Below are 27803 nucleotides of genomic sequence, written 5' to 3'. Positions count from 1 at the left end.
TCCTTTAGGAATTCAAATTTGAAACAAATGAAGCTAAAAATAATTCTTCATTCAAGTAAAATCAAATTAATCCATTGGTGATATCAGATTCAATTTATTTTAATCATTCTATGAGTTTTGTGGGGGTAGTATCAAATTTTGTTTCTCCTCTGATCTTTTCTACAGTTTCTGAGATCTTTCTCTACAGTCAGTTTAATTTTACCATACATCTCTGATGGCAAAAATAACTCATACTTCAATAAATAACAAAAAATAATGTACTTAATTTGTACTTAATTATAACATGTTTCATTTTATTGCTAATAACCAATTCAATTTAAATTCAATTTTTCAAACATTGGAATAATGATTTTCATATCCATTTTTCAAAAAACATGTTACATTTTGTCTAAATCCTTAAGCTGATCAGCAAATTTTTTTTATTTCACATGACCTGCTACCAAATTTCTTACTTCACATTACCTGTTATCAAATTTCTTATTTCACATTACCTGTTCTTAAAGCTGTTCAGATGCTATATAACAACTGAAACAGACATGCCATATTATGTTACATTGTGTATTTAATCACAAGTCTGATTTGAAAACATTCTAGCAATGACAGATTAATGTTGTTAGTCACATGGTATTGGTATCACCTTGCCTGTTTGCATCATATTCTATTATTTTAGTGTAAAACAAAATCAGATTAAATTTGTAATTCTTGATTGTTTGGTTTGAGCACCTTTTTTTTTATTTCCAACGCACATCTTAACCCGAGCAGGAAGCTAAAATGACTCAACACTTTTTCGATATACAGAATGTGTAGGACGTTGATCATCTTTCCACAGTTTCTTCTGGTCACTTGTGTGTGTAAACATTAGTTTCTGTGTAAAGTAACTATAGATCTACCAATCCTAGGACATTTTTATCATCAATATGTCATATGGATGTCTGCTTAAGGCTGTTCTAGCTTTACACATGATTTCTGTTATATCTATCTGAATGAAATCATGCCTCCAGTTTATGGGCATCTCTTTCAGTATATACTGAAGGTGACTTTGAGGCATTGTGTTCAGTAGTGCAGATAACCAGTAATTGCTAACTTATATATATAGATATCTTTTCTCTGCCATTTATCTTTAACAGATTTAATTTGATACAAAATCCATAAGCTTAATTTTTTATAGCAGTTAAAAGCAAAATCAATAGCATGAAAACTCTGAAATGTGACTATTTCTCAGACAGTAAGCAGGCAGATTTGAGGAAGCATAGGGAACTCGCTTATATAGAACAACACATTGCAGTAAATTATTCAAACACTTGAGCATTTGCTCAGCCTATCTGGCATGTGCATGTGCAGATATTTAAACTGTGCAATGTAGCTCAATTACAATTTAAAATTACTTGCGGGAGTACCCTGTGCTATGCCCCAATTCAGGAAAATGAAAACCATTGTATGCAAATGATCTTGTGCATCATTGTTGTTCCATCAATAGCATCAATACAGCTATTCAAGAGCACACAGGTAACATGAAATGTCTTACAGCAAAATAGATCTTTCTGCTCACCATAGAATTACACATGATAATTTTTTTTCTTTTTTTCCCAATATTTATTTCATGCGGCAAACAAAATCCGACTATATTGTAAAATGATCGGATTAAATGGTCTGCATGCATGAACATATATGCAGACATATTGATTGTTAAGGTATAAGTCACTTGTGTGTTATCATCATAAGCTGAGCTCCAGCACTACAGAAGAAGAAATTTAGTATATGTCCACAGTGCGAGACATCAATACTGATACTCCCCAGCATCATCCCCTGTCTCCCTAAGCAGTAGAAAATCAATGTCTTGGGTATACAACTGGCCATATTGTACTTCCTATATATTGTTCTCTTACTCAAACATGCCTGTGGAAATTATTCATGGAGAGAAACCTTCTAATTTGAATCGGTTATTTATACATCAAATTGACATTACTGCCCCAAGAAATTCAAACAAAGTGACATTATTCAAAGAGGGCAAACAGCCAAGCACCAAGCACTGCGAGTGAGGGTAAATTGTAAGTTAGGTTCAAAGGTAAAAGACATTTTTTATTTAATTTATATAAAACCAACCTTAGCCTACACTTACTGGTAATAAAAAAGAAAAGAAGAAAAATCCTGTTATCATTGACACAAATCCAGTTACAAATGATAAAGGTATGTGTGTGCAGTAACTGCCAACACAATCAAACCATATATACATACTGATCTGAAAAATGTTCTATACAAAGGAAAAACTACGGTAGCTAATGATATGTTCCTTCTGAATGAGATCAACTACATGCCCAGATTTATACACAACACAAAATGTTTATTACATAACAACAGCACCATGCAGGTAAACATAGAGATGCAGTCATATTCTTTATCATATATACATGTCAGTTACTACAGTTCCAAACCAAAGCTCAATTATTTATCATTCAAAAGCATCCAGATTGCCAAGTTGCCAGGGCATGTCATGGATATATGTATATATACATCAGCTGTAAGCATCTGACGCATCTTATAAAAATACATATTAGCCTGTCAGAGATTGGATCAAGGAAGTAGAACCAGTTTGTGTTTACTATGATGGCTGAACATGGTGAAAGAGATACTCAGACAGTTTCAGCATCTAGCACATGGAAGCTTACCATCTGTGGACTGAATTGTCATATCAGACAAAAGATGAAGGTTTTAAATCATACAGAAATAGCTTACCTCATGACCTAACCCAGACTAGGCAACTCTTAAATCCAGTCTCCACACACTTCTAACTACAAGTAATCCATTCTCTCGTTTTTAACACTTGTGTTTCAACACAACATCGTGGATATGCCTGGCAGGGTAAAAACACATCTTTGGCATGGAATCCTGGAGAGATGCCGGTGCAAAGTGCTAGACACAAACAAGTGGCCGTGTGAAGTTTTTGAAGCTAGCTGATTATATATACATGTATATGTGATGCCTCAGACTTCAGTTTGACACTGCAGTTAAATGACTTCCTGTACAATACTACCAGGTTTTGGTCTTAGGCCCACTCACCATCCTACCTTCTCACCACTAAAGGAATTATAATCAGATTTGGAATCCGTGTTCTTATTGATTGTATCTTCGCATGCCTCCTCTGATATTTCTACTTTTTTGTGTTAGAAAATTCCAGAGTTCACTTACTGTGAGGGATAAATCTTCTGTTATAAATTCATTCTAAACTTTTTATACAAAAACCTCTACCTCATCCCTAACAAGCATGTGTGCTGATGGTTTGGGTATTGGAATTCTCCACATAAACGAAGGGAGTAATTACTTTGCTTATAAATAACGATACACTGATGATTGGCTAGAGAGAGTCAGTCTACTCCTATGGGTATTATTTATAGGAAACAGGCACAAGCCATACTGCCCAACCAATAGCTAAGTTTTAAATTACCCTTCAGAAAGAAACCATACAACACTGATTTATTGTCTTTGGTAAGTAAACTTCACACAAAATCCATCTAAAACCAATTTGTCCTAATATAACAACACTCTACGACTGTGACTGTACTTAACAGTCACCCATTTTTTGTCTTTGCGATTTTTCCATCTATTGGGCACCAATGGGTATCAATGTACATATACACTACGTACAGGACCTGATAATGAGAGTAAAGACTCAGAGTGTCATAACCTGATATCTGTTCATTGTCCTCATGACCTACTCTATAAATCACCCAATGACCCGATTCAGCTAGAGTCAGCACTGATTCACCATCAGATCAGGTCCAATAAATACCATCTATCTCGACATTAACATTATTCATATTTAACCATCAATGTTGGACATGCAAGACCAATGCCACAACTGACCCAACCAATCATCTGCCACACTACCACTGCTGTATTGAATCAGGAAAACACCAGCTTCATTACTATGGAAAGACATACTAAAGCAACACTTCAGAATACATTGTCATGATACAACACTGTCACATTACCAGGGAAATACTGACCAAAGCAACACAACACTGTCACATTACCAGGGAAATACTGACCAAAGCAACACAACACTGTCACATTACCAGGGAAATACTGACCAAAACAACACAACACTGTCACATTACCAGGGAAATACTGACCAAAGCAACACAACACTGTCACATTACCAGGGAAATACTGACCAAAACAACACAACACTGTCACATTACCAGGGAAATACTGACCAAAACAACACTGTCAGTGTCACATTACCAGGGAAATACTGACCAAAACAACACTGTCAGTGTCACATTACCTGGGAAACACTGACCAAAGCAACACAACACTGTCACATTACCAGGGAAATACTGACCAAAACAACACTGTCAGTGTCACATTACCAGGGAAATACTGACCAAAGCAACACAACACTGTCACATTACCAGGGAAATACTGACCAAAGCAACACAACACTGTCACATTACCAGGGAAATACTGACCAAAGCAACACAACACTGTCACATTACCAGGGAAATACTGACCAAAGCAACACAACACTGTCACATTACCAGGGAAATACTGACCAAAGCAACACAACACTGTCACATTACCAGGGAAATACTGACCAAAGCAACACAACACTGTCACATTACCAGGGAAATACTGACCAAAGCAACACAACACTGTCACATTACCAGGGAAATACTGACCAAAGCAACACTGTCAGTGTCACATTACCAGGGAAACACTGACCAAAACAACACAACACTGTCACATTACCAGGGAAATACTGACCAAAGCAACACAACACTGTCACATTACCAGGGAAATACTGACCAAAACAACACAACACTGTCACATTACCAGGGAAATACTGACCAAAGCAACACAACACTGTCACATTACCAGGGAAATACTGACCAAAGCAACACAACACTGTCACATTACCAGGGAAATACTGACCAAAGCAACACAACATTGTCACACTACCAGGGAAATACTGACCAAAGCAACACTGTCAGTGTCACATTACCAGGGAAATACGGACAAAAGCAACACTGTCAGTGTCACATTACCAGGGAAATACTGACCAAAGCAACACAACACTGTCACATTACCTGGGAAATACACATTACCAGGGAAATACTGACCAAAACACAACAGTGTCACATCACCAGGGAAATACTGACCAAAGCAACACAACACTGTCACATTACCAGGGAAATACTGACCAAAGCAACACTGTCAATGTCACATTACCAGGGAAATACTGACCAAAACACAACACTGTCACATTACCTGGGAAATACTGACCAAAGCAACACAACACTGTCACATTACCAGGGAAATACTGACCAAAGCAACACTGTCAGTGTCACATTACCAGGGAAATACTGACCAAAGCAACACAACACTGTCACATTACCAGGGAAATACTGACCAAAGCAACACAACACTGTCACATTACCTGGGAAATACTGACCAAAGCAACACAACATTGTCACACTACCAGGGAAATACTGACCAAAGCAACACTGTCAGTGTCACATTACCAGGGAAATACTGACCAAAGCAACATTGTCAGTGTCACATTACCAGGGAAATACGGACCAAAGCAACACAACACTGTCACATTACCAGGGAAATACTGACCAAAGCAACACTGTCAGTGTCACATTACCAGGGAAATACTGACCAAAACAACACTGTCAGTGTCACATTACCAGGGAAATACTGACCAAAACAACACAACACTGTCACATTACCAGGGAAATACTGACCAAAGCAACACAACATTGTCACATTACCAGCGAAATACTGACCAAAGCAACACTGTCAGTGTCACATTACCAGGGAAATACTGACCAAAGCAACACAACACTGTCACATTACCAGGGAAATACTGACCAAAGCAACACAACACTGTCACATTACCTGGGAAAAACTGACCAAAGCAACACTGTCAGTGTCACATTACCAGGGAAACACTGACCAAAACAACACAACACTGTCACATTACCAGGGAAACACTGAACAAAACAACACAACACTGTCACATTACCAGGGAAATACTGACCAAAACAACACAATACTGTCACATAACCAGGCAAATACTGACCAAAACAACACAGCACTGTCACATTACCAGGGAAATACTGACCAAAACAACACAGCACTGTCACATTACCAGGGAAACACTGACCAAAGCAACAATGTAATATCATTTATTAATAGATCTGATCAAGTCTCTTGGCTCTGTAGCATGATATAATACTGATTTATAATACATAGACTGCATAAATGAAATGAAAACACTTATTAAAAAGCGCTACAAAAGTTAATTACAAATGTCCAGCAGCTGCCAAGTATTAAAATAAAGATGCTCTGTCACTTCTGTCCTTTCTTTTACATGGTTCGCATGTTTTACGACAATCTGATAGGCAGTCTCAAGTCCATAATGTCTTGGTTTAAATGCATGTTCTAATCCATCTTTATTAGATGAGATTTTGTTAGATGTTTTTCGTTCTGTGTTGTCGTTGTTATTCACATAAACATCCTCATCACTATCATATCCATCTGCATAGCTCTGGCCTTTGAATTCTTTCAAGAAAGATAACTCCCAGATCGTTATCAAAGTTTATAAATTCTTCCATAGATTCTGCCTCGTTAATTAACAGCTTTACTGTCGTTTGCCTGATAAATGCAACGAGTTCAGACAACCAGTTTTTTCAGCTTCTTGAATCAATTTAACTTTTGATGTCATGACGGCTAATATCACACTGACCAAATAACTCACAGGGCATTGATATGCCATGTGTTGTGAGATGAATAAATAGTAATCACAGTTAAAGTTTATTTATTAAAGTCAAAAGGTGTTAATTATACCTGGACAGCTTGTCGCTTGAACATGCGTCACATGATAATATTAGTGATGTTCTCTACAGAAGGTGAGAGAGGCGATTGCCATTGGCAATAAAAATTGATCATATAATGACTGTCCGCTAATTCAAGATCTTTCATAAAGAAATTATGTATGTTGGGGCCCACACGGCTGCATGTTTTCAGGATACGATAGGTGTTCGCTTACTAGAAATGGACACTTCTAGTGTTATACACATATTTTCCAGGTTCTATGCTGCTAGGCCAGTTTTCAACGATTTTTTCAAGTTGATCCACATATAAGCAGCACAGAAACTGAAGCTGCACCCTTCCTAGTTACATTGACTAAAGGTTTGTTAACAAAGCAGAAGAGGGCAATTTATCAAGATCATCAGTGAAACATTAAATAAACATTACAAATGAATTATAAACATATCGTATTCAACCCCAATAAGCCCCCCCCCCTCTCAAGTCCACCAGCAACAGAGGAATGTCGATAAGTGTCCTCTGTAACTACCCACAATTTTCCCACCCTGTCTGATAAAAATATTAACTGTTTTTGATAGTTCACTTGGAATGTAACCCACTGTTTTCCCTTCTTTCACAACTCTGATTGAAAACTTGTCAAACGGATTATTATGCTCAATAACTGTATCAAGGCACTGTCCTATGAATGGTTTCCAACATTCTCTATAAACATGATATCCCCTGACCACAGTCGAATATTCATACATAAAAGACATTTTTTGCACACATTCCTAAACCACGTGGTAGATGACCTTTACCTTGTGTACCTTGGTGTCGCGCGCTCAGCCACAGTAACGATGACTGAATAGGCTTAGTCCATTATTACTTAACAGGTAAGATAGCCATTGATACAGCAGATTAAGAAATGATATTTTGATGTGTGATAGAGTATCTGACAGAAACAAATGAAGCAGTTAGATATCAAATGACAAATAAAAGAGTTGTGCTAAAACAGGCAAGTATGAATGGAATTTTATATCTTAATCATCATGTTAAGATGATCTGAAACAATTTATCGAGGACCACATAATGACAGAGTGCACCTTGTTACATAGAGGTTGACACTGAAATTATGGCGACCACAGACACATCACAACCTCACAAAAAGGGCCGAATCAAGTCGTATGAAATTTCTTTCAAGTTAAAAGTTATGGAGTTTGTCAAGGAATGGAGAAACAGTAAAGCATCAAAGCCGTACGGTATAGATAGGAAGCGAATTCGCGATTGGAGACAAAAATAGAGTGAATTGAAAACCTCTTTACAAAACACCTCAAAAAGGAGACAGAAAGTTTCTTTTAAATCTAAGACGGTCTCTAATAAGCCCCCTCTTAATTGCAATTTTTTAAGCGCCCTGGGCACTTATTGGATCGAATACCGTATAACCTTTATTTTATTGATGTATTTCAAAAAATGTAAAAATAGCAAATATCGAACTCATTTGGCTTTGGTGCCTTCACAGATTGCCTATGGTTTACTAAACAATCTCTCCATGGGTGTCTGTATCGTTAAATATTAACGAAGGCCCTTGCATGATGACCAAATTCTTTATAGTTCCATATTATTTATTCTTGTAAGTTACACGAAGCCATTCATAAAATAAACAAGAATGGCGGTTGTTCTAAAATTGGACCTATCGATCCCAGGATGCAAAAGGCTATTGAATTATTGCGATCCATATTAAAAGGTATGATTAATCAAATCCACAAGAACGTTACTTTTATCACAGTCTTCACATCATCCTGTGTATGATTGCAATCTATGTGTTTCAGTCACAAACATGTGACAGGCAGGTACTTATACAAAACCCTCAGTACTGTCTTGTACTGGTGTACGATACGCTTCCTGGATTTTTTCTTCATCCTTCCGATTTTTATTTCATCCACAACTAAACTGCAATGTTATATATAAGTCACACTCCTGACTCGCGAAGAAAAAAAGTGCAACTTATATGGAAAATATGGTAGTAATGTAAATTGGGACCTAGACAATGTGTCCATTATAGGAGGATGTCTGCTAAATAAAGGTGTCCCTTATGACAGGTTTTACTCTCTGTTTCTAATAATTTCTAAGAAACAGTGAAGACAATTTCCAAGATGGCCACCAGTCTGCCATTTTCCTTTTTTGACCAGTCAAAAATCAGTGAACTACTAAAGACCAAGGGTAACCTACAAATGAAATCTGAGAAAGATCCATCAAGTACTTACAAAATCTTTTATAATCAAAATCAAAGATGGCCATCATTCTGCCATTTTGTTTCTCTGATCAGTACCAAAATCAAAAGGCCACAATCAAAGACCAAAGGAAATCTATAGATGACTGACCATGCATGATTTGAACAGCCAACCATCTGATGATTATGATGATGATAACGATGACAACATCAACGACGACGATGAAGATGGTGGGCTCAAAGTTTCTGAAGCTAATGACACATGAAAGAACAAACACTGAATCAAAAGGAAATGCTGAATCAGTGTTAAACAGAATGATTTCAAATTGGGAGAAGAGATGATCTTGAGAGAAAGAATGGGCAACAATTCCTCTAAATACAAAATACTAAGGTCGAGAAGTTGTGATGATAAAAAGTTCCAGAGAGATCCACTGATTATATGAAAAATAATAATAATGATCTCCAGACAGATTTTCAGAAAAAGAAATGTCAATAAATTATCTCTTTTCAAAAATTGTTGAATCAATCTGTTGTTTTTGAAAAAGAAAAGACTTCATGTCAAGGTCATATTAACCTAACAAGATTCATAATATTATATCTGGTGTTATGATGCTAGTACATAATACATGCTTTTTGTAACAGACATCAAGGACCACTGGTGAGAGGAGGTTTAACAGCAACTAAGCGATAACAGTGACATGATCAAGACAAACCAGCACATACAGACCCTGGGCTAGTAAACCTCTATATTGATTCCTGGCGAAGCTTTCTCCTACACAAAATGTGAGCAAGGACACTGGGGTAAATGGAATGGTCATAGGGGATAGAACAAGTTTCGTTAAGGAGACATGTCCATATGAGTCTGAGGAAGAACAAGATGGTCTCTAGTGATTTATTAGTGAAAGGTGGGGGAGAGGAGGGGGCGTCTGAAAGTGGAATAGAGATCAGTCTGCATGAAGAGCCCATGTATCTTTTGATCTGTTACAGTTACATTTTGGTTAAGTTCAATGTTATGTTTCAATTTCAAAACAAAATTTAAACATATCAAATTTCAGACATTTTTCGTAATTTTAGGGATGGTACTGCATTTTCTAGACCATAAGTTTCCTCCATTCCCATAAAACGTCAAGTGAGACATATTTTATCACTGTCTTGCTACAGTTCTAAGATAATTTTCTTAATAAAGGAAATAAGGACATACCTTTCAAAAATAATTTTAAAGGAGGATTTATCAGGCGTGAAATTAGCTTAAACTGGCCTGAAATATCTTTATCATATGTTAAGAGAATTGATTGCCTGCATTTTTATGATTCACCAGCAGTAGTCAGATGGAGTTGATATTTATAGAAACCTTACAGACAAGGATGTTTTCTAGTCCTAGAACAAGTTCCAGCTATCCTTGATCTGTAGAATCAATCTCCCTCCATCCACACTACTATATATATGACCAAATATATATACACAAGTCAGTATATTGATTATATGTAGATGGGATAAGTACCTACACATAGGAGACAATCCAATCTGCATTACCAGTAACTACCACTTGTTTCAAATTCTTCCTAAAAAGTAGCATCTCAGGCCCAGTTAAGGGTAAAGAATTCAAATTATAACCCATGCCAAGAAATCCACCAACTTCAGTGACCATGGGAAAAATATCATAAATGACAGCTGAAAAAGACATGGAAGAGACCTTTCTAGATTTGTGAACATGCAGACAAAATGCACACAAAAATGAAAACTTTTCAGACTAGATTCATAAAATTTCAAATGAAATGTATTTAATATTCTATATATAAAAACAAATTAAAAATGAAGATAATCAATATTCATGCCATTCTTAGAATTCCAAGCTTCATTTTACATTAAATGTGGTATCTTGTTATATCACTATGAACAACCATTTGCCAAGCTAGTGCTTGTAGTCAATTTGTAGAAATCAATGATCATATACATGAAAATGCTTGAAATGTCAAAGATTTCTTTTTATGAAATCTCTACCCTGGGTATATCATGACAAACTTGAACCATTTGAAATCAATTCCAACACCAACATACACGATAAAAGGGAAGTTTTATTGATTGCTCTTTAACTTCTGTATGTAAAATGACAGCAGAACGATTTAAGAAAATGTCAATTCACACCCGAAAACTTGACAAGTACTGACTATTGATTGAAAAGTTTTTACATTTGGCATGCTGCCATCAGCTTTATGGCAAGATGTCATGACCTGATGCTGCATTAAAAACAGAGAGAGGTCTTAGCATCAATAACAGTCAGGAAATACAGACCAGAACGGTAGCATTTCAAAAAAGATACCATGCACTAATCTACACACAACCATATCATAACTAACAGTTAAGAAATGTATATGACAACATTTTCTGTGGCAGATTTAAAATTTTTGGCCATTTTTTTTCTATTTGATCCACATATAAGCCACACCATTTTTAACGATATGGTGACAACTACTGTTGATGTTTGATGTAATGTTAACAGATAATGGTAGGTAGTTCATCAGGATAATCTGTGCGACATTTAATAAATTTTACTGATGGATTTTGCACAAATAATCATTTATTTTATGGTTGTATTTTTAAATCATGCTGGTCATTGAAAATATGCCGCACCCTTTCTTACCATGTGGTAACCGTTTTGTTGACCGAAGTTTGTTGATATAACAGACAACAGAAGCCAATTTATCAAGATCGTCAGTGAAACATGTAGTAAAGATTGCAAATGAATTATAAACAAATAATCTTACATTTTACTGACATATTTCAAAGAACATAAAATAGCAAACATCAAACTCAGTTGCCTTCACAGATTGTCTACACACAGATATAGGGCCTGACGTTATGTATGGTTTACTAAACAATCTCTCCATCAATGTCTGTACTGTTAACTATTAACGAAGGTCCTTGCATGCTAACCAAATTCTTATAGTCCCGTATTATTTCTTCTTGTTACTTACACAATGTCATTCATATCAAAAACATGCATGTGGGTCATTCTAAAATTTGACCTTTAACCCGATGACCTATTGATGCCAGAATGCAAAAGGCTATTGTAACCTTCTGATATGGTATTATTGTGATTCATATTAAAAGGTACGATTGTTTAAATCTAAGAGAATCTTATTTTTATTTCAATCTTCAAATCATCCTGATACAATTGCAATTGATGGTTCTAGACTATCTGTTTCTGTCAAACATGTGATGGGCAGGTACTTGTATAAAAACTCCGTACCATCTCCCACCTTTTCACTGCTATGCTTCCTGGTTTTTTTAATTCTATTTTCATCCTACGATTTTATTTTTCCTCTACATAAAGCTGCACCAATATATGAGCCACACGTCCTACTCACAAGGGAAAAAAGTTGCCACTTATATTCAGGAAAATATGGTATATATCAAAAAGGAAAATTATCTCTACCACTAACCAAAGAGAAAAACTTGTAAGATTCATGACCAACAATCTTTCCTGAAGTAAAATCTTCAAACACCCGTGTAAAAATCACCACCATATCAACAGTTTCCTTAAGTAAAATTTATCATTGGTTTCCTGAAGTAAAATCTACAAACACCCGTGTAAAAATCACCATCATATCAAAAGTTTCCTTAAGTAAAATCTATCATTAGTTTCCGTAAGTAAAATCTATCATTAGTTTCCTTAAGTAAAATCTATCATTAGTTTCCGTAAGTAAAATCTATCATTAGTTTCCTGAAGTAAAATCTATCATTAGTTTCCGTAAGTAAAATCTATCATTAGTTTCCTTAAGTAAAATCTATCATTAGTTTCCTGAAGTAAAATCTATCATTAGTTTCCTTAAGTAAAATCTATCATTAGTTTCCTTAAGTAAAATCTATCATTAGTTTCCTGAAGTAAAATCTACAAACACCTGTATAAGAATCAACATCATATGAACAGTTTCCTCAAGTGAAATCTATCAGTAGTTTTCTGAAGTAAAATCTATCATTAGTTTCCTGAAGTACAATCTACAAACACCTGTATAAGAATCAACATCATATGAACAGTTTCCTCAAGTGAAATCTATCAGTAGTTTTCTGAAGTAAAATCTATCATTAGTTTCCTGAAGTAAAATCTACAAACACCCGTGCAAAAATCACCATCATAACAATAGTTTACTTTAGTCATAATGATAACTCTACATGTCTGATAATGAAATCCAGATATGGAGTAAATACTTTAGATAATACATGTATTATTGATATTTCTGCATTACATATCTGTACATCCATATCTTTGAGTTTGTACTTCTTTGTTTTAGATAGAAAAGATAGTCCATTGACCTTTGATAGCAATACAGAGAGCCAATCATAAATGTTATCTCACCTCTGATATTATCAATAATTCTTAAGATGCTACAGAAAAAGCATGGATAGATTCTTATACACAAAACGCAACAGAAATATGTTCTAGTATACAATTAACATTTAATGCTGAAGGAGTAATCAGGTTCATGTTTTTTTACATCTTTTTTTAACTGTTTTTCATTATTCTCTCCTATATCACTTAACTTTTCAAAGAAGTCAAGTGATTTACTACCAGAGAACATTCCTTGTTAAAATGGCTGTGTAAAATAAAAATACATTGATTGTTCCCCTATATATCCTCCCGTGAAACACAAGGAACATATCAGACAAAGTACAGCTGTTATTTGCTACAAGTATTTCCTGCCAGAACAATAAGCTACATCTTACTAAACCTTTATCCCTTTCATGATCCCTGATCTATCAGTCCTAAATATACTGTTGCCTTGTACTCAATGTAGATCACTTATATCAAGACACATACATATCCACTCACCCTTACAACACACATATATATATATACTTTTGTACATTATGATGTATTTATCATCTTCAATAATCTGATGTATGTGGTGTAAAGGGAGTGGAGGTGTGGTAGACCAGGAGATGCCCTGAAAGGTATATGGCTGACCAGCTGGCCTAGCTTTACAGCAGAGAAGTAAAACAGGGTACAAAACGGAGATATATCTCACCTGCCGATGGTTCTCCATCTTATTAGTCCCGATGAAAATACTGCATTATAGGGAACAAGGTGTGTCACAAATGTTGTAGTATGAGGCAATCTACCACTGTACTTATACATCTCTTTATAAGAATACACCATACAATATCGAGTCCTGATTACCAGTTACATTTTCACACACATAAAAAGAAGATTATTTCCTCTATACTAGCACCAAATAAACATCCACAGGTTAGAACAGACAAGTGTACTATAGCTATCAAGCCTCAGATCAGGAAAATAGGTATGTAATTATATAGGTGAACTACTTCCTGATTTTATTACGGTTTCTTAAGCTACAAAAAAATGCGACGACTTTGACATAAAAGCATGCCTATATGATGTAAACCACACCATTGACAGAAGAATTGTTTCACAGCTGAGCACCTCAAGCTATTTTTTTTTCTTTTTTTAAGTTTGTCATCCAGTCTTAACAATCAAAAAGCATCTTTTCATCCTGTCTGCTGGTATTCCAAGTGACTAATATAATACATGTACAATGTCTATTTAATGTACCAGGTCTATACTAAAAGAAGACAATTATCATGAAGTCAAAATACTTTGAGAAGAGAGACACATTGAAGTGGAACTTTTTTATATGATTATGTACCACCACATCAAACTTTGTTATATCTACCCTGAAGGACTGATCATTATCCTTTTCCTAAAAATTTTGATATTACATGAAATATTTTGCTTATCTACATGTTACAACCACACGAAGAACAATGAAAACCTGCAAAGTTGCAATAAATACTTCACTTGCAACAAAATCAATACATGACTATTTCAAACTTTTTCAAATACTCAATCGATGTAACGCTTTATACAACACAACTGAGTTTGATGATTTTGTACCCTCCGAGATGGTGACTTCAGTAATTAGGAGAACATTACAAATCAGGATCCCATCACATATATATCTATTACACACATTCACTGACTGCAGTAAATTAAAATACTTCTACAAAACCATCAACCAATATTTCAACACTGAGATGAGAGACTTCAACTATTCAAACTGTTCCTGAGAAATCTATTTATTTGCTTTTTAATGCTGGTGTGAGATCATGGAATATCTGAACATCTTGATATAACTCTGAACAAACTAAAGGCTATTTAGTGACACCTGATGATTTTTATCAATAATTATAGATAAATGTGTGCTTGTTTACATTTCAACAAACCTCAAATGCTACAAACAATTCTGTCAACTGGGCAAAGTGAAATATGAACGAAGGGAAGTAACTCTCAATACACAAAGGCAAAAAATGTAAAATCTCCCAGGCTTGAATAACAAAATTTTTCCTCGACACTTTAGTGAAAAATTTGGCAACGAGGCAAAAGGAGTGTTGTTGGTAATTAACGGGCAGAAGTTTTATGACAGAAACATGTGATGAACTGAAGGTGGATAGCTATTTTCAATGAACACTCCAGTCTCTTCTACAACAACTTAAAGCACAAGGTGATTCACACTTCTGGTCCTGTCAATCAAGACATACACAGTGATCCTTTCCCCACTGGCTACATAGACATAAAACCTCAACTCATTCATACCCAGAAATCCCAGGACATAGAACAGGTTGCCAGGAAGTCAAAACAGCGGCATTACACATTATTCAAACGTAATGTAACAATGTTTTGAATAATATATATAATTACTGTACAGTAAATACAACCTTTGAAGTGATAATTAATATCAAACTAAATTCCAGTTTCCTTAAACATCACCTGAAAAGTATATATGGATTGGATATAAGTTTTTTTTAATTTCATGGTGCTATGAACGCAGTTACATTCATATTTGACATGAAGCCCACTTTATATTCATATATTTTTATCTATACGACTTACTTATCTTATTTTTGGTTTTACTTTAAAATATTAAAATATTTTTGCACAAAAATCAATTTTCACCAAGGGGGAAAGCAGCACAGAAAGGACAGCTTTCGCCGGGAATAAGCTCGAAGTCACATGGTGATTGTAAAAAACACACAACAATAAGAAATATAGTCTGTGTGAGAAAATTTAACTATACACCATTTTACATTGGTTCTATTGAATATTTTGTTCATTTTCATTTAGAACAATTAAAGATAAACACATACACAATGAAAACATCAGAAATTAACCCTGATCATCAATATCATTCTTACTGCTCAATGTCACGTTTGACAACTGTAGTGATGCAGCTCCCCTAGCCAATTGGAACCAGCTCAAATATGTGCGTCACATCCATGAAACACATTATTTGTCAGAAGTCTAGCTTAATGTAAATTGCCTAACAGTATATCATCATCTAAACTTATTTCATCCTCACCAAATCCATCCTCTACCATTATACACAGGTAAGGGATCCTGAAAGTGCTATATCTGTTCACTAGCAAAGGTTTTTTTTGCTCGGAGTCATGAGAGATGTTCAAGTGGAAGATAGAAGTGATGATATTTTGTTGTTCTTATGCAATAAACACACAAAAACTGATTCTTTAACTTTGTGTACTTTTAATTTGATGCAATTTTTAAACATTTGAAAAAAGAATTTTTGTCATGCATTACTTATTTTTATCATATTTCTGGGCAATGCTAAAGACTAGTGATAGTTAGAGGATTTCCCCAAAAAGGTAGTCCGAATCACTACGCACATAAAAAAATTGTACCAAATGATTCGTAAATTTTTGGCATTCATAGCCTTATGAAAGTAATTTTTTCTGGTATGCTTCGTATAGTATGAGGCAGCGCAAAGGTAAATTTACATTACACATGTACACAAAGTTAATAAATATCTTTTGGTAGCGAAATCCAACACAGACTGAAGTTATGAGAGAGGTGGTATTCAGGTCACTGTCTACCACAGTAAACAGATACGATTGTGATTGGACTATTATTAACAGATGTTTGAAATTGGGTGTTAATGAGATGATGGATTCCAGGTTCTTCCATGACAGATCCAAATAAAACAGTAACAGGTATCCAGTCCATAAGACTCCAACCAATATAATGTGTATCAACATCACCACATGTACAACCAAGTCATTTTTCTACAAAACATCAATGAGTATCGTCAATAGAATTACTGTAGATATCCACACTGGTGTTATAGTAGACTGTTTTATCTCATATCATTGAGTATCGACATTCAGTGTTACTGTATACAGTGATATCTCCCACCATTGTGTACTGATACCAGTGTTACTGTAAACAGTGATGTGACATCAGTGTTACTGTAAACAGGGATATCTCCCACCTATGTGTACTGATATCAGTGTTACTGTAAACAGGGATATCTCCCATCATTGTGTACTGATATCAGTGTTACTGTAAACAGTGATGTGACATCAGTGTTACTGTATACAGTGATATCTCCCATCATTGTGTACTGATACCAGTGTTACTGTAAACAGTGATGTGACATCAGTGTTACTGTAAACAGGGATATCTCCCACCTATGTGTACTGATATCAGTGTTACTGTAAACAGGGATATCTCCCATCATTGTGTACTGATATCAGTGTTACTGTAAACAGTGATGTGACATCAGTGTTACTGAAAACAGTGATGTGACATCAGTGTTACTGTATACAGTGATATCTCCCATCATTGTGTACTGATATCAGTGTTACTGTAAACAGTGATGTGACATCAGTGTTACTGTAAACAGGGATATCTCCCACCATTGTGTACTGATATCAGTGTTACTGTAAACAGGGATATCTCCCACCATTGTGTACTGATATCAGTGTTGCTGTAAACAGTGATGTGACATCAGTGTTACTGAAAACAGTGATGTGACATCAGTGTTACTGTATACAGTGATATCTCCCATCATTGTGTACTGACATCAGTGTTACTGTAAACAGGGATATCTCCCACCATTGTGTACTGATATCAGTGTTGCTGTAAACAGGGATATTTCCCACCATTGTGTACTGATATCAGTGTTACTGTAAACAGGGATATCTCCCACCATTGTGTACTGATATCAGTGTTACTGTAAACAGGGATATCTCCCATCATTGTGTACTGACATCAGTGTTACTGTAAACAGGGATATCTCCCACCATTGTGTACTGATATCAGTGTTGCTGTAAACAGGGATATTTCCCACCATTGTGTACTGATATCAGTGTTACTGTAAACAGGGATATCTCCCATCATTGTGTATAGATACAAATTAATTTCATTCTAAACCTATATCCCAAATATGCTATAGTTCTTCTGAGGTTAAACTGAGGTAAGTAGAAGCTCAATGTTATCATTCATGGCCAAGTTGAGATTGTTTGTTATTAGGAATCAATAGAGTCACTATCCTTGGGTGAACTATACCAACCAGCATGTGGTCAAAACCAATACATGTGTACATTTTGCCTAGTTAGCACTGACCTTAAAACTTCCCTGACCAGCATGTTATATTACTGTAGGAAATGTGGTGATGATTCACCTACATTAGCCAGAAATTTAACATCACACTTATGTATTTCTGGTTTAGAAGTCAAGCTCAGTTTGACATTTTTTCATAGTAACTCTCCAAATCAACCATATACTTCCCTTTTTATTCAGTTAATTTTTGAATTAAATTGATCGGTGTTCACCGAAAAACATCCACTTCAAACACCAGGAGTATACTAGTGTACCTCATTTTAAAGATAAATCTCCTTTCTAGACGAGATTCCAACCAAAGAAACATGAAAAATATCTATTATGAATGGCAATAACTGATAGAAAGATATTGCTTATACATTGTGTAATACTTTCTTTGTTACCATATGAAATAAGACTGAAACAGGTATATATATATATATATATATATATATATATTTATATATGTTATCTTGTTTTCAGTTCAGATAGATGCATTTGAAAGTTACATAATCCAGGTGACAAATGAAATATCCTATAGCTGACTTTAATGTAAGATATTTCTTCACAAAGACATAAATAACTGACATTTATATATCTTCACACGAGCAATGTACTTAATGTTTTCATAGACTTTTTCATAAATTGTCAGGAGCATTTATTGTAAGAGGTTAGGAAAATGTATTTTCACATCAAAATGAATATGATGAAATACTGAAATGAAACAATAATTGTCCAGTGAGAATCCCACTGTGAAAGCACAACTTCATGTGATAAATTGAAATTAAGCTCATCTAAAATATTTTTTGCTGAGATTTACTTCAGCCAAGTAATAAAATTTAAAAGTAGTTAAGTTTAAACCTGAGGGAATTAAAGAATCTAATGGGACAAGACTACAAAGCTGAAAAGAACAAAGGGCAATAACTCTTCAAAATCAAATGTCAAATCAAAAAGTAATGGAAAGCTATGTCTAAGAGCAGAAACAAGATTAAATGCATGAAAATTGCTTAATTAAAATGCTATGTAGTAAAATAATGCTAATTTTGCCAAGGTAAGAAACCTTTCATTTCATTCAAGAAATACAAACTGCACAGGAAAACATTACTTTATGACATGGAAATAAAGCAAACTTTTTAAGAACATGAGTTGAATTCTGAGAAACAATAATTAACTTATGAAGGAAAGGAAACATTTCTCCAAGGAATGAATTAAATCAATCTATTTCAAAATTTCAAAGTTAGTCAAAAAGTATAGGAGTTTATCTCTGGACAAAATATAAAATATGAAAGAAACAAAGACTCATCCTAAAATAATCAAATCCAAATGATGATTTAATCTACTGATTTACAAAGAGTTTAGAGGAAACTTCTATAAAAGGTTACATTGTGACAACAACATACCAGAAGTCAAAAACTTTTGATGACATACAAAGAAAATCAGGGTAGGAAGTATTTCATGTATAGAATTATATCATTACAGAAAACACTTTCCTGAACCTCTGTCATGGAACATTAAATATTACTAACAAATTTACTTCAAATCAACCCAAATCGAACCCCCTCTTCCCCCCCCCCCCAAGAAAAAAAAAAGAAAAAAAAAACAACATATAAATAAGATAGAGGGGAAAACTGGACAATGGACCAAGCAAAAACAGACTACATTGGTTTAATACCCTTCTCAGATAAATGACTAACAAAAAAGTACAATGTAACCAACTATAAAAAAAGTTCAAAGGCACTCCATATAATTAATCCTTTGGTAGAGATGTAAAGATACTAGAGCAAAGATATTTACTGGAGCCAGATGAACATGACTTGATGATATCTGAATTTTTGAAGATGGGCCAGCGGAGCAACATTTATTCCATGAGACAGTAACTTCAGAAATCTAGCTGAAAAAACATCAAAGTTAATTTCTAATATTACTTCTCTGAAAAGCTCTTACATGCAATATATGCATGGACATTGAATGTTTTATCTACCCCATCACTTCCATAGGCACATTTACCAAACTAAACAATGGTCAGTTTTAATAGGTCATCTACATGTAACAGGTCGTTTTTATTTCAATGCCTCTGCTAGGATTCAAACTCAGAACCTCTGGTTTACTAGTCTGACACTCAACTATTTGAGCTAGAGATGTTCTCTATCAAAGCGGATAGTATTTATAAGGGTTACATACTCTCAATCCAGGAAAGAACTCATCTTCTTATTTACAGGGATGCTTATAATGCATGGTGAAGTAAAATTCCCATGTCCTTACATGGGTGCCTATAAAATAGAGGTCATTATTTCATTTCAGTGCCTTCACTTGGATTAGACAGGGGTCTGAAAAAGCACTCGTCCGGTCATCATGGACAACCAGATTTATCTTTGTCGGTCGTCGGTTGTCCGTCGGACGAGTACTTTTTTCCAATGATATTAATGTTACAACTTAAATTTCAATAAAAATGTAAAGACAAATTAGAACAAAGAAATGTGTTTAGGGTACTCCGAAAACAAAATATTCCAGCCTGCACTCTAACTTTTGATTGGAACTTCCATGACGTCAGATATAGCATTTGCAGGGCTTTCACACCCCATTTTGCGACTGGGGCCCTTAGAATTGGAAAAAATAATGGTGTTTTCCTTAGAATTAGGAAAAACTTTGGGTCTAAATTGGGAAAAAAGATACTATTTTGCATTAGGAATGGGGCCGATAAATCTGGCTGATCGAGAGCCCTGATTTGGAATACCTTAGTCATTTTCCTGCAGTCAAACTGATGTCAGGTGCTCTGGGGCAGTACCAACATGTACCGGTCTGTATTTAGTAGCACCTAGTCAGTCAGATGTAAACAAACACTACAGCTAGGCCTAAGTCACACACAATGTCTGACGCAAAGCCACCACTGCATGGTTTTTTCACTAAAACTTAAAATAAAAATAGAAAAAAGTCACATGTCACATCCTTTCTGATTAAGTCGTCATTTCATTGCTGAATTTGGATGAGTAAATTTCCAATCCGGAGGAGTAAATTTTTCAGCCCACTAGTCATGTGATTAGTGATTTGAAATATTTTTCCAGAGCCCTGATTAGAACTTGTGACTTCTGGTCTAGCTAAAGAAGAAATTCTCTCTAACCAAGTCATGGTATCTGAGGAGGAATTTGGTATCATAAAATATATCTCCAAATCTTGTTTGCTAAATGAAAGATAATTACAGTAAAACTCACCTGTATGAAACATGCTTGAATCAAATACATCAGATAATTAGAATGTTTTGTTTGATCCTGATTCTTTCTCAGTTTTCTCAATGACAGTTGAAGATCAAACAGCGATGAAATATTGTGCAGTAATATGACCAATTTTAGCCGAGCTTTGCTATACTGTTTGATGCGTTTTAGCATCCATTGTTATGTCCTGATTAACTACTCTCAAATGTGACCGATATGTTTGATTCTTAGCTATATATAACACGACAAAACCCAAAAGATCCTTTTCCATTTAACAGGTAGTAGATAAAAATCATGACATGTATTATATCGCTAGTTGTTCCTAGGACACACAGGACATAAAACACAATATAGTGTCTTAATTACGTCTTTCCATTCTGCAATAGATTTACTATTTTGATAATGAAATGTGCACAGACAATACTCTGTGAAAAACAACTTTGCATGACATTACATTTAACATTAAAATTTTCTGGTGTATGACAGGTGTATCCATTTTTTCTTTCTGCTTCGCTTCCTCGTATAATGCCTTCTCTATTTGTACCCCTAAAAACTTGTTTACAAACTGGTGTCCTCTGAACTGGATGTCATGCTGGACACCATAATTGCAACTGGTGAATAAATTGTTAAGAGATAAAATGCTTTAAACATTTTAAAATTTATTCAATCACAATGTAGAAAAAAAAATACATCTATTTGCACCCCTAAAAACTTGTTTACGAACTGGTGTCCTATTTACGTCCATTTTTTTTTTTGGTAAACAAAACGTAATTGATGATCTAAAAATAAAGATGCAAATAGTCATGGCAATACCTGAATTTAAATAGAGAGTAATTTTTCATGAATTTGACAATAAAAGGTACTTGAGAAGAAATATATTCCCAAATGAACAGTCTTTGGTGTCCGTTTAATCCAGGAACTCTAAATAAACAGCTGTATCCTGTTTTCATTCAAAGTAGAACTATCTTCTCTTTTGTTTGTCAGGACGCAACATTTGATGATGTAAAATCTACTACATCATTGTGTTTCACTTTGAATTTTAAACTTTTAAAAAATATTTGTCGAGGATGTAACAAATATTTTATGATGCCTCATGTTGCACCTAGTATTTACCACAGTTACATATGAAATATTCATCTGATAATAAATTATGATATTGTAGGCTGCAGAATTTCCAATACTTCAAAAGTGCAAGGGAAGATTGATTTAATTGTCAACTACATATAGATATTTAAGAAATGGATTTATTGAGGGTGTAAAATTTTGGTTAGACTTGTTATGTTACCATGGTACTTAACACAAATACAATACCAAATGGTAGACTACAAATTCTCTTCCATTGCAGTCCTTCGTATGTAATGGACTAGTCATACAGATGTTTTCTAGACAAAGGTTATATGCCTGGTCCGTCACCATTATTGGTTGGGTATTTTTAATTCTTGAAAGAGTGTTACACATCTTTTGAGTTGACAAGTACATATTTCATGAAGTCCTCAGACACCATTTTTTTTCATCCATCACATCAAAGAAGCCTTGGATGAATGGGATTATCCCATATACCTACATATTATAGTTGACTATTCATTAAACACGATGCTGATCACACAAATGAAATACTCAATATAGACGAATTTCTAAACCAAATTACATGTAAGCAAAGGTCATATCAAGAAACAAACAAAAGACAGAGACTAAAGGTGCGCTTCAAAAGACCACTGCCATTTCTTCAAAACAAGCTTGTGCATTCAGTATTTATTATCATATCGTTCATTCACAATACAAAGTCTACTGTTAACACAAAGATGGTCATGAGTTACCAAGCAATGCTGTTGTTTTAACAGGCTTTTTATTTTAAATTCATAATGAACATTGTCATCTCATTGAGAAGTTACATTAGTAAAGGTCACTGAGTGCAAGGTGCAAACATGGACTCTACATGTATAAACTCATTAATTATAGTCCTAATGACATCTTTATTCCTCAGACATGGCATACGACATGAAGACAATATCCATAGAAACGAAACATCAGGTCATGTAATTAACTTTTTAACATTAAAACTAACATTAATAGGCAGCTTCCTGCCCCTTCTCTTTCAACAATACATTGCACTTAGTAGTAAATATACAATATTGTATAGCTGATCTTCCTGGTACTTGTGTGTGTTGTATACATGTAAACACAGGACTTCACCTGTGATCAGTTCTGCACCAATGAATACAATACATTATATTCTGATGGGTATGGAAGAAATGCTCTCATTGTTAATCTTTAAAGGTGTTCTGTAATATTTTCATCAACTCAATAAGCATTGATTACCTTCTTTTCTTGCTTCAGGTGAAAGAAATCCGGTGTACAAAGTTCAGTGAAAAAATATACAAGAATAATCAATAACATCTGAAATATTCTGTTTCAGGTGTCAGGAATTGTTTCCATTCCCCAGCTCCAAATCAGGTATTGCAAGGATATGGACTGAATAATCAATATGCCATTATATTATTTAAACAGTATAGTATGTTACCCCTCCCCATTCCAAATTAGGAACGTGGGAAAGCATGGAGGTTGATGTAACCATTCATAAAATAAAATACACCTTACTGGTATGTATTATTATTTATTCATTTTTTTTTTCAAATCGATATACATATATTCTGTATATATATATCAGAGATGTATTATTTTGATGAAAATACACCCAACACTCTGGTTTCTTCCAATAAAAAAATAGCAGAATTAAAAGAAACATTGTGTCTGCATGATGACTACATCATCTAACCAAGTTCTCTTCCTGTTGTAAATTATCTTATTGCTTTCAATTAATATTTTCAAATCACTTTCATTTTCTTTATTTTTAAACATTATTGGTTTGTATTAAACTTTGAAAGAAATCAATTATCTTGGTCAAAATGTTTGCTTTATTGGCAACACAATTTTATTTCTTTTTAAAACCATCATGACTAGCATCTCGAGAAGTACTAAAAGTCAATGCTCTTCATTTATACAGAGTTGGTATTCCTTATAATTATCCTAAACATGAGTCCATATACATTACTGCAACCAACAGGTATTGACTATCATAGATAAAATTGATTTTTTCAGTTCTACAGATATTGTCTTTCACTGGTAAAATTGAATTTTGCTTCCTGAGCTTATTCATTAATAGCTTTCAATTAAACTATTTGTATATGTTACCATTCCTTTTTCAGTTATCTCCCTTGTGTTACACATGAAATATCAAATCAATGTTGTAATAGGCACTCTGGAGTTTGGGATGATATATATGCTAGCATCAAAGAGTTTTTTCATGAAATATCAAGTCTCCTTTATCATTTCATATCTAAATTCATATTAACAAACATATGTGTTTATATAGAAAATATTGAGCAGTTTGACCTTAATAGGTTTTCAATAGTCACCATGGTGATTATGATACAAAAGAAAAATTGAATCCAAAAGAAAGGTTCTCTAATGAACTCTTTCCTAATGTTGCCTTCATATCTAAATATTTTGCATGTGCATTTTTAAAATCTATAATTCACCATGAAATAATCTGAACAATACATTACTTTCATAGAATTATAAATTTTTTATTCAATTCTATGTGTACTACTATAATACCTCTCATGTGAATATATAAATCAATGAGTGGTATATTGACAGTGTACAGCATTGCAAGAGTATTGTGTAAACACTGCCATAAATAATCACTGGGGTGGTCACACAACATTCCCAAGTGTGCATTCAGTAAGACCAGATTCCTGATGAATCTACATTGGAGTATCGATACATATGGTATACAGTGTTCTCACCAGTAGTAAAATATATCAAAGGAATTCACAAAACAGAGTTGAATTTGGTTTTTTAAAGGATGCAATTTATTCTAGAGATGTCAAGAACAACTATTGGCATGATCATAAATATTAAAGTTTCATACTTCAAAATACCTGCCATAATGATGCAATCATGACTTGGAGTAGTATTAGAATTTTCAGGGGAAGATTGCTTCTTAAAAATTTCAAACCTGAGAAAATATACTTAAGCCATCATATTTATCCTAATTATCTCCATACAATTTTTCTGATGAACTAATCATAGTTTTTAATTCAAAATATGAAATTTAGAGATAATTTAGGTCTAAAAATCACTATGTTGGTATTACTACGTAAGCTTACAATGTATATATGTCAACAGTAAACAGAATTTGTGGAACAGAGGAGCTAGAAGATAGCCTTGAAGTGTCAGAGAGGACCTTTTAATAGAGCAAATATTAAATATGTTGTGTATCAATTAAATATATTAAATGATGAAGTCAACACAGCAAATGGTGCAAATTAATATGGCCTAGTGTTACACTGATAGCCACATAAATATTTAACTACTGTCATTTCTAAATTATTGAACTTCCTTGATAAAAGATCTTCAATGCAATTATCCTAGATACACTACATCCAAACTGAATATGATTATCAAACAATGTAGAGCAAATAATTCAAAATTACCACACAACTTTCAATATGACAATGTATTCCACAAGAAATAAGCTAATAATTGACTCATAGTCCGTGGATTAAAAGTTGACTGGTTATGTTTACAACAGTTGTGTATCTTTCTTTTTGTTATGTCTCAAGTCGCCACATGTTCTGTATCAGCTGTCGAAGTGGAATGTAATAACACGTGTTTCAATGAGGAACTGACGGCACCATTCAGTGCTCGAAGATAGAAATGGATGAGTTATTGGTTCCAAACGTAATTCTTTCTTGAGTACTCTCAAAAACAACTGGGAAACATGATCAATCAACACAGTAGCTTCACTTGTTACTCTCGCCACCGTTTGAATCGATAATACACACATGTATTTAATATTTGGGTAGACACCGCGAACGACATGAGTCACAAGTGTATATTGACATATACGGGTGACAGGTGGTATTGTCAGTGCCTTATATCTTTTCTAAACATTACAAATATGATCTAACATACAACACAGTATTTTCAAAACATATCTCTTGTTATGTATTGGCGAAAATACTTACGATGTGCTCTTTTTATCATCATTCTTGAACCGCGGTTTAGCCTTAGAGCGTTTTTTGCGGCTCTGGATGGCCAGCGCTGAAAGAAAAAATGGCAATGCGTAAATCACAATTATTTCAGTTTTACCATCAAATAAGATCCTTCAATAATAACGTTATATTAGTACCTTTACGAGGAATTTTAGAGCTCATCCTCGTATTTTCATTCACTCTACCATCAGTCGCAGAGTACGCATGCGTCTTGTTGCTTAGTTGCATGCTGGGAAAACTACACTTCCGCAAAATTACCGTATCTATCGTAATACTGAAAGCATTTTCAAAAAATTCTAAGTACCGTATTTATCGTAACACATAATGCTTTTTTTTTTTTTTAAAGTCTCAGACATATTCTATTATAACTCACATTTCATTACATTCTAACTTCATATCTTCAGAACTGTTAAGTCCCACCATAATAATGTTTTACAGAAGCCGATTATGGTCACAACAGTGAAAATCGGTTGATGGATTCTGTCACGCTAGTCGGACACTAGATATAATATTCGTAACTGAGTCTGTAGTAAATATGGCCTATGGAACATTCAATCATCAGTAACTTGACGGTTTTCTTTTTTCACTCATATATGGACCAAGCACTTTTTAGTTTCAGTCAAGTGAAGAGAAGTGATGTTCAGATAATCATATAGAGTTCCATAGGGCATGTATTCCTTGATTTTAGCAAGTCTTATGTAGGAGTCGTGCTCCTAAAACGCCGGTTACAACAAATCGACATTTCATGCTGGAACGTTTCGCGAGAGGACTTATATAGGCTTATGCCTGCTGTCCGATCCTATTAATGCAATTTGTTTTTGTATTAATAAAATATTTTGAAAGAAAAAAAAAACGTTTCGCGAAATTGCACACGCTAATTGTCATATTACAATAAAAACATTGTAAATGCTGCACGTGCAGCCTGTGACAAGAATTATTACGACACCGAAAACTCTTTTGACCACGTGCTTGTGCAACTATTCCATATATTTGGCGCCATTAAATACCACGCAACGTTCCGTATATCATGACGTCACTCATTGATAAGACGGACGCCATTTTTGTTAACTTTCACT

General features: G+C 34.4%; 1 protein-coding gene across 2 annotated transcripts in view; it reads right to left on the bottom strand.

Moving 5' to 3' along the window:
* LOC132555398 (SRSF protein kinase 3-like) overlaps nucleotides 1-26898 on the bottom strand; it is a 78010-nt gene extending 51112 nt beyond the window's left edge. Inside the window, exons 1-2 of one of the 2 annotated variants that reach the window (XM_060219746.1) lie at nucleotides 26865-26898; nucleotides 26701-26776 (exon numbers count right to left, since the gene is read on the bottom strand). In XM_060219746.1, the coding sequence (XP_060075729.1) occupies nucleotides 26701-26776; nucleotides 26865-26889 (101 nt within the window). In that variant the 5' untranslated portion in view covers nucleotides 26890-26898. Of the gene's footprint in view, nucleotides 1-2733; nucleotides 2806-26700; nucleotides 26777-26864 lie in introns of those variants that run through there. The other variant, XM_060219747.1, reaches the window with a different exon arrangement.
* Nucleotides 26899-27803: the final 905 nt, after the last annotated feature.

Source organism: Ylistrum balloti, unplaced genomic scaffold (genome assembly GCF_031769215.1).
Source record: "Ylistrum balloti isolate Yb309-2 unplaced genomic scaffold, AGI_CSIRO_Ybal_v1 Utg370482, whole genome shotgun sequence".
Lineage (NCBI taxonomy): Eukaryota > Metazoa > Mollusca > Bivalvia > Pectinida > Pectinidae > Ylistrum > Ylistrum balloti.
This window is presented reverse-complemented; position numbering and strand designations above follow the sequence as displayed.